At 33.4% G+C, this 9,947-nt stretch overlaps 1 protein-coding gene across 1 annotated transcript; it reads right to left on the bottom strand.

Annotated features, from left to right (window-relative positions):
- Positions 1-7,171: 7,171 nt before the first annotated feature.
- On the bottom strand, positions 7,172-9,320 carry LOC106459456 (leucine-rich repeat neuronal protein 1-like). Its single transcript, XM_022386234.1, has one exon. It carries the CDS (start codon positions 9,318-9,320, stop codon positions 7,176-7,178), a length of 2,145 nt encoding a protein of 714 aa, XP_022241942.1. The 3' UTR covers positions 7,172-7,175.
- Between the last annotated feature and the right edge of the window lie 627 nt (positions 9,321-9,947).

The following is a 9,947-nucleotide window of genomic DNA, read 5'->3' as shown; positions in this document are numbered from 1 at the left end:
ATTCATCTAACTAGATATCTATAGTCGCGTAATATATATTTATATATATATACGTATTTACTGATATTTAATAACTTTAATACACAATTATTGTAGCAAGTAATCGTCGATTGTCATAATGTAAGTTGAAAACAAATGTTTCTAGCTCAACATCTACTACACTTCTGTTGGGAGAGGAACCAATCAGTAAAGAGGCAGAATCTTATTTGTCAGCATTCTAGAGCCACAAGGGGACTTTTCTTTCCTGGAACTAGAAGTGAGTCTTGTTTCGTGTGACGTGTGTCGGTTGGCATGAATGTGATTGGCTGCTCTTCATTCTTCTTGCCAACTGTAGTGCTGATTTCAATTAGTTCTTGGTTGAATAGCTCAGATGAAATTATGAATCTAACACTGCTCGTCTTGTTTCACCAACCATATGAAAATAAATATATTTCAATTTAGAATTTATTCGGGCCTGCTTATTTTTAGTTATTTCGCCTACAAGAGTGAGTCAAATATAAAATGCTTCATTTGAATTATCTGCCATCATCTCCCTTCTTTAGTATCTGCGAAAACTTGTTCTCTTTATACTGTCTATCTGTATTCTCTGTGTCAGCTTATTAATTGCTTAACTAATCACCAGGGTATAAGTGAATAAAATTTGGTTGCATAATCATAATTTCAAAAGACTAGGCCAATTGCGAGAAACGAAACAATAATTTGGTTCATTTATTTGCTTAAATAACTTTACTATGTTTCAAATCTTTTTGTTTTCCTTTGTGTTTTAAAGAGTACACGAATAGTAACTACCTGTTAGAGGAGTACATCAACCCAAGAGAAGATGGCGAAACACACTGTTCTATGGTTTATCGCTCAGCTGAAAACAACCACTTGTATATGCAATAAATATCGAAAGGCTTAAGACGATGGAAACGTGAGTAAGAATGTGTTTGCACCAGCAACTCTTGGCATATCAGTGATAGAACCCGAAATCCACATTACAATCAACTTGGAGATTATAAGTTACGGTTCTGCACCTGTACAATAGCTACACCAGAATGTTCTGGATTTACAGTTAGTAATGGTTGTACAGTTTCATTACTTTTTGTGTGAGGAAGTCAACACAACAAAGGTAATGACAGAACTTTATGTATATAGCAAAGGAGGACATGGATAGGATTATTGAGAGATTTAAGCAGGTAGTGTGAAATATTCAGTTTTGTAGTTATAATATAAAAACAGAAATAAACAGCAGCTATCACTTCTACTTTCAAACTCTATAGAGACAGGACTATATAATTATTTTCACACTTGAACTGCCTTGGTGTAGAGAGCCCTACTACAATTCGCGTTTCAAGCCCCTTTTAATTGTACGTTGTGCTTTTGGAGATGCCGAATACTTGAAATATTACTTCTCACATTTGCATGCATCATTAGCGTGGGAAATCTATAGCTGTTTCTCTCTATGATTAGATAGTAACAGAAGAATACAGTCTAACTATCAAAGTTACATGACTAGCTAATTGAAATTAGCTGTCCTGGATTACATATGGTCACTAAATTTAGAGAAATCGGTAAAACACTGCATTAAAGAATGGTGATGAATTATTCAGGTTCTATTGCAAGGACAGTCTGGTATGTCACTGCACAAATGCATGAATTGACGTTGCCATAAAAGCAATACTAAGGCAAATAAACACTGATTTTATTCTGCTAAATGAAATTTAAAATATAGTTCAAAGTGTAGTATTCATGCATACCATGCATTTTCTACCTTCATATTTTAATGTACAATTTTTTCAAAATGTTCATGTATTCTATTTGCATAATCCCAAAAACATTAAGTTGATTTTGTTCCAGCTAATCATGTTCCTTTGTTATTCTCTTGAAATAACACCTACTCTGCTTAAATGAGATTACTATAATGCTGCAAGAATGTAAAAAACAACAGTGTCCTTCTATGTCAGAGTAGATAATATCTAGAAGTTATGGATTCCATTATATTATATGAGGTTGATAATGCTAATCACTGGTACATATACAATTTCTCATTAAGTAAGAAGCCTTAGATTAAAATATTACTACACAAGATCTCAAGTGAGTTGATTAATGGGAAGGACATCTACTGATTAATTCACAAGTCCAGTAGCAGACAACTGTCCAGTGTCCATTGAATTAAATAAAAATTGCTTTCATTCTGTATAACACATACTATCCAGTCTATTTATTTCTTTGCTTGAACTCAGTTAGTTTAGTTAAATTCAAACTTACTTTTCAATTCATCTTGCCAATTCTTCTGTTATAAAGGAGATCTAACTAACACTTTCTGAAGAAATCATTCTAACCTGTGAATATTTTAGAGTAGAAGAAGTTTTGGCACTGTTACCACAGGATTTTATTGCACAGTTTTCTGGATATTTATTATCATACCTATGGCCCTTACATTGAACTTTTGAGTCAAATAATTTAAACTAATGCTGTTTATTGAAATAATGAAATTCTCTGCAAATAAAAGTACGCACAACTGAGAGGGATAGTTTGCTGCTGAAGAAAAATGGTTGTATGAGAGAAGTGTCGAGTCTAGGAGAAGTCTTTTTCTAGACATTGGACTTTTGCTTATGTTGCATAGATCCTAGATGTTATACTTTCTACAACCAAATACTAAGGAAGAATGTTTGATGTTTGGTGTACCCATAATGACAAATTGTGCATTACCTCAGAAGATGTATCTCAATGCAATGCAACCATGGATGTTTGGCACTTGGTGAATTTGAAACCATGTTGGGAGGTCTGAACAGAACTTACAGGCCATCATCAGCCAGAGTAACACAACCCTAGTTCTGATGAAGACCATTTGAGACCAGCAGTGAAGAACTGGATGTGCAGCCAGTATAAACCTCCTCCATTCAGAGCTGTTTTACTATCAGGTGAGACACTAGGTACCAATGGAAAAATACCGTGATCCATGAGGCAGTCGCAGCTTCATCAAGCCAGGAGTACATCTACTTCCCTGTACCCATGATAATAGTGGCATCTCAGTTATCACCAACCTCCTTGAAACTGAAGACAGAAAAATTGCTTGGATAATTTGATCTCTCAGTAAGCTTTCAGTGTGAAAAGAACTTTCTCATGATGACATGGAAAGCAAAGAAAATCCAATGTCAGTCTTATTTAGCGAGGTGAGAATGAACTTCACAACCTTAGCCTTTTAATCCAAACATAATATAGAAACACTATTATTCCTACCTATGGAAATGGACATACAATTTTCCGAGTTGGAAGTGCTTCTGTTGGATAAAAAAAGAACACTGGAAGAGAATGATTGGCTCAGTCAAACATGTCTAGCATTTTAGAATGAAAACACCATTGTATTACCGCTACCATGGCTGGATGTAATTAGGTTTTCAACTAGTATAAAACTAGAAACATCATAACCAGCTCAAAAACAAGGGGAACTTTAGGCAAAAATGTGAAACTGTCAGCAAGTGTACATGATTCGAGCAAATCGCATTGAATGTGGGGAACATCGTGACATTATTTTGACAAAAGGAATCAAAAATTATTTTGCTGAAAAGAAGCTGGGTCCTCCCCAATCAAACTGCTGATACTGGCCAGGCCAGTAAGTCTAATAATATTCATACATATACTAAGATGGCCAGTAACAGCTGGTGTTATTTACACAACCCGTCACCAACAATATATCTAACTCACATCATTGAACAACATTTCAAAGACATTGCCGCCAAATAAGTTACCTGATATTCCTGCCTGCCTTTCTGAAACTACCTCACTATCACAAATGTCATAAAAGTGGAACATTGGCAAGAACATACTGAGATATTAGAAACACGTCAGTCTGTGACTAAAAAGATAAGGACTCTCCAAAGATGATGTTTGATATAGAAAAAAAACAATGTAGCAAGGGCGAGGTTTCGAACTCTGCCAATAGATGACATTCACACGATAGGTCATGTTTGATTTTTCTGTGAAGATTTTCATTGTATGGCTATATTCATAAAGTCTGCTTAATGACAGACTCCGAAAGCTAAAGCACACCATATAGTTTACCTAAATGTCTTTGTTTTAGGGGTATCTTTTTAAAAAAGATTTTACTCTTTTTCCACCCTAACATTAATGATTATTTAATCATTATCATTTGATTTTATTATTTTATTCCCGTAGTTTGCATTTTAAAGCTAGAACGTGTTTACACCTTAACGAGGTCCAGAGGACAGAGGTTACACATGTATATATAACTTCCTCTGTACATTATTATATTAGAAATATTTCTTCTGAAACATGAAGTGGAATTATGAGTAAATATCAATAAACCAATTACTGTAAAAATATCAAAGAGGTTTTGATTAATGAGAATAATTTGATATCCAGTCTTTTAAAATCCTTAAAATTGTGCTTTTCGTTGATTGATAGAAACGTTGCAGATATGAACCCGACATGTTTGAAAGCATGAAAATTCTGTTTTATTTACAGTTTTAAGCTCGGATAAGTTAATTTTTAGTTTGGCTAATAATGTCAGAGAATATTCTTTTTAAATCAAATATCTTAAACTTACATCTAAATCAAGTTCCGTCACCGAAACCTTTGTTTGTTGTGATTCAAAGGGCCCCCCAGTGGCACAGCGGTATGTCTACGGACTTACAACGCTAGAATCCGGGTTTCGATACCCGTGGTGGGCAGAGCGCAGATAGCCCATTGTGTAGCTTTGTCCTTAATTACAAACAAACTGATTCAAAGTATCCTGTTACAACAGATTTTCAGTGATTTTGTAATTTGGATGGTATACACTAATTTACCGCTTGATTAGGACTCCAAATACACGTTTGTAGAACATTCAGTTTGCTTGTTCGCTGGTTTATAAAATTACACTAATCATTTGGTATGTCACGTGATTCCTAGAACATTATAAATGCGAAAATGCAGTTATATGAAAGTCAATCTAAAACTTTTGGATAAAGGGCATAATAATGGGTGTTCTTGTGTATTAAGCTTCGTAATCAAAGACCAGCTGTTGAATGACATATCTTTTGAAAATCTTTCCTACGTACACTGACATCTTTAAGAAATTCCTGACAAAAACTAATTTTGTGGGCATAGTGGGTTGGTTTCGATTTTCTTGATTGAAAAGTTGTTATACTATTCTCTCTTCATAGGTATCCATCATTTAGGCTTGAATTGACTTGTTTGAATGGTTTCACGAAGGGATATTCAGATTGCTAGATTGACTGAATGTGTTATCAAGTGTGTTATCATTTAATGAGTGTAAAATCTTCATTTATAGTTGTTCTTTTTTCGAGTGGTGTTCATATCCCATTATTTTAGTATTATTTCAACTTATCATATGGTCTTCTCTGGCACGATGGGCCAACGCAGATAAACCACTTTATATCATCTTGTATGTTTATTACGTTTTTGAGTTGTATTTTTTTAGTTAGTCCTTTTCTTCTCTAATGTATTGGAGTCTACATTCACAAGGGATGCTGTAAATGGCGCTTTTACTCTCCATTAGGCCTTTAGATGGTTTAGTTGTATTAATTATAGTGGTAATTTATTGTGGCTTCTGAATACTGTTCTGACATTATGCTTTTATATATCTTATGTATGCTTTCATGTTTGACGTGTGAGAGTATAGTTATGTGTCTGTAACTTTTTTCTTACCTATTGTTAATGACTATATTGTCTTCTTAATTTTAGCCTTTATCGTGTGTTTCGAATATTCGTTCTCAAAAACGATTCTAATGTTGTGGTTTCTTCCTTCTTAGCGTCTTAGATATTAAAAATCTCTCGAAAGTACAAAGAATACCCAGAGTATTCGTAAACAATGCTATATTTTTACTCTGCTGAACAAAATATCTACTTAGAAGATAATGAAATAATCCATCGCGTTTCCATTCTACGAAATTGACTGAAAGATTTTTAAACATAACTATCTTCTTCAGACAACACATTTGACGCTTACTCATCTGCCAATATCATATTCAACTGACGACCACAATGCTTGACAAATGGGCTATAATTAATCAAAATAACTTCCGGCATCTTGTGGATTCTATGTCTAGACACATTCAGATTATTATTGTGGCAAAATATAATGGTTCACGTCTGTATAAGTATGTATGTGTATATGTGTGTGGAGAGGGGAGTCCTAAAAGTCAGATTATAATTTTGCTAGTAAGCCTTTATTGCTAAATCTTTAGGTTTAAGTGACTAATATATATATATTAAAAAAAGATTGTATATTATAAGAAAACAGCTTTCAAAGAAAAATAATGCTCATTAATTTCCTCGGGTGTTAAAACAGACTTTATTCAGAAAATGCTACAAAAATTTGTTTCTAAAGGATATGAATCAATTCTATCCTCGATTTCTTCTGATCTTACAATAGATTCACCAATAAATACATTAAACAAACATTATTTTCCAAAAAGATGTTCAGTAACTTAAGAGATAAAACAAATATTGAACCAAGTATATTTAATTGCTATATTTAAAGCTTGTAAATTATAAGAAGCTTGTATCTGATTATTATGAAATATACTGAGTTTAATGAGGAACATTTTGTGAAAACAGCTACAGAACATACTGTACTATTTTGAAAAAAGTGGTTTGCTCGTCATATCGTTGGGTTTATTGTAAAAATATAATGTTATATATATATATATCAGTTTTGTTTCATTGTAAAAGTTCTAGTTTCGTAATATTTACAATTATTATCGAACTATTGTACAATTTGAGGGGTTCTTACAGAAAATTCTGGGAAACTGAAATACTCATTTCAAACAAAACATCTTTAAAAAGGACTGAGACAGTTTAGATAAATTAAAAGATAATTTAGTTATTGTAACTATTTTGTACGTGTCGTTTTAGAAAATATATGAAAAAACACATACAACTGCCAAGATTAAGGTAAAAGACGAAAGTTGTTTTGTCCAGCTTATAATTATGATATGTATATTATTATAGATAACGTTAGAGTCTCCTTAGGGGAGGTTATGAATTAATTACTTATTTCAAACGTTGACTAATGGTAACAAATGGTAATTCATTAAACAAACATTATTTTCATCTATAATGCTTAAAGGAAAATCACAAGGTGCAGTAGAATGAAGAATATTCCGTTTATTTGAAAGTTAAATGCATCTAAGAATTAAGGATTTATATTTTTAATCATTTAAACTTTACTGTGAACTTTCTTCGTCTTGGTCCATTAACGTTATCTCGTCCGCTGTATTAATAAATGTCATAAAAGCAAGATCAGATTCATTGGATTCTCTATTATTGAAGCATCGTTGAGAAGAGGATTCGCTAAGCACCATTTCATGATGATGTCTGCAGCATCTAATAATCTGTGCAATCCAGAAACACCCACAAACCATCACTAGCAAAACGCCACCTACCGACACAAGTACAATGCTAACGTAATTGGTTCTAATTCCTAACAAGAACAAAAAATCTTCCTCTTTTGTCGTCACTTGAACTGAGTTAAGATGAATGATGAAATTGTCGGTTTTAAGACATAACCAGATGGTGTACCTTGTTCCTGGCTTTAAACCACTAAGAGTGTAATGCTGAGCAGTTATACCAGTTTCAAAGGATTTACTCAATATTTTTGCACTGTTTTCTTCCATATATTGAAGTATGAAGTCTGCATTAATAGCGCTAGTTGTATTCCAAGATAATGTAACAAAGTGTGAGGCAACCGTTAGTGCAAAAAGTTGAATGTTTGGGTCTTTTACATTAAGCGTAACGTAACGAGTCACATTTCCTTCTTTGTTAAATGCAAGACACATATATACCCCACTGTCATCGTTATGAAGATAACGTATCGACAAAATACCATCACGAACGCAAAAGCGACCGTGACATTCTCCATTGCTCAGAATATAGCCATTATTCAAGATCCATTGGATATTCGGAACAGGAACTCCAGAAGCTGAGCACAAGAAAGACACTGTTGTTGCTGGAAGGCGAGATATGTTCAAAGGAAACAGCGGTAAGATTCTGGGTGGACACGTGTCAGGTAATTCAGGTAAGGTTCTAAGCACATGTATCTTTCCATTTTCATCACGACACTTTGATTCTCTAGCCATCGTAGGAATGTCATTTAATTGAATTGAATTTTGAATCCATCGTATTGTGCAATCACAATAGAAAGGATTTCCTTCAAAAAAACTATTCGTGATTTTTGACAGAAACCTTTCTGATGCGGTTTCTAATTTATTGTTAGACAAATTAGCAAAAGATAGTTGGGGTACGTCTTTAAATGCATCAATATCGATATAAGTAAGTTTGGGATTTCTGGATAATTCAAGATGAGTCAATTTTGGGAGACTAACAAAGGCTTTCGATTCTATAAAAAATAGGTGCTTGTTTTCATTTAAAATAATTGTGGATGCATTTATCAAACAGAAAGCTTCTGAAGATATAACACGAAACGGATTACGACTAAGATCTAGTACCTTAATGAAAGGTATTTGCTGCAAAGCCTTGGTTGGTATCTTGAGAAAAAGATTCCCTGAAAGCCGCAGCTCCAGGATTTCACGAACACGCCGGAAAGCGATTTTACTCAGTTTTACTAATCTATTATTTTCAAGATTTACGAGCTGTATTTGTCCGATATGATGAATAACTGTTTGTGATATACGACTGATATGGTTATTTGATAGCAGTAGGATCTCTACTGATCGCAAGTTCACAAAGTAATGTGAGAAAAGTGTGTCCAGTCGATTATTTGTTAAATCTAGACTTTTTAATTTGGGAAGTTCTAAAGAGAGGGGAAAAATTGTAGCGATTCGATTGAAGCTTAAGTCTAAAACTTGTAAATTTGGAAATGGTCGAAAACTATTTGCTGGCAAAGTCACTAGATAATTGTGGCTGAGGTTTAGACAAAGAATGCTATCTAAGACAGCTCCATGGTTTTTCAGAGATCTCAACTGATTGAAACTTAAATCTAAAAGAAGAATGTGAGTAAGAACTAAATCAAACATATTCAAGTTTCCTGAATGTCCCAAAAAGTTGTGTTTTAATACTAAAGCTTCTGTATGGCTAGATATATTGGCAGGGATTAAAAAGAGAGAGGAATTTTCACAAAAAACTGTTCTAGTGTCGGTATTTAACGTCTGCCACTCACACGTGAAACATTGGCATTCTGTAGGGCACGACGTGTTCCAGGTTGAGCTCTCCGAACTGAAACACCAGCAATTGGAAGAAAATCTAAGGGATTCGTTTCTTGATGAAAAACAGAGACACTCTCCAGGGCAAGGCGAGTTCCATTCAACAATTTCTGAAAATTCCAAATACTCTACAACATAGTAGAAAATCATTATTTCCTTCCACATGATGTGGAATAACACAGGGATTATTTTTTTTAAATATTCGTCAATCACCCAGAAATGTCCATATATATATATTTATATATATATATAATTCAAATTGATGTATGTTAACAATAAATAAGAATATTCTATTATTTTATAAGATTTAACATCAGACTTAATAGTGACGTTGTATTCCAATAAAACGTATTTCGGGTATAAAATATTATTGCTGAAGATACACTACTGAAAAATTATTAATAGTTGCTGCATCTTTCAATGTATTTAATACCTTGTCAAATAAGATAACTTAGTATTAAACTTTCAGTAAACTTTCTTCTTATATTTCAGCATAAATAGAGATTAACTGATGCAAATATCCAATAATCTTCTCCATCCCTGAAGTGTTCCAAAGTATTGAAGTTAAAATATTTCTCAGCCTTCAACAAAAAACAATCTTTATAGTGCAGTTTTGCTTGGAAAACATGAAAGATTCATATTTCTGAGCTTCTAAGCTAGACCTTCGACGAGTTCTGTCGCCGATGTCAATCCATAAGATCCAATTTTCCTAAAACCCTAAAAAATACAGGATCAAATTTAATTTTTTTAAGAAACACTAGACTATGCATCTACTTT

The sequence above is a fragment of the Limulus polyphemus genome, unplaced genomic scaffold (genome assembly GCF_000517525.1).
Source record: "Limulus polyphemus unplaced genomic scaffold, Limulus_polyphemus-2.1.2 Scaffold28, whole genome shotgun sequence".
In the NCBI taxonomy this organism is placed as follows: domain Eukaryota; kingdom Metazoa; phylum Arthropoda; class Merostomata; order Xiphosura; family Limulidae; genus Limulus; species Limulus polyphemus.
Note: the sequence above shows the minus strand (reverse complement) of the source record. Positions and strands in the feature narration are given on the sequence as shown.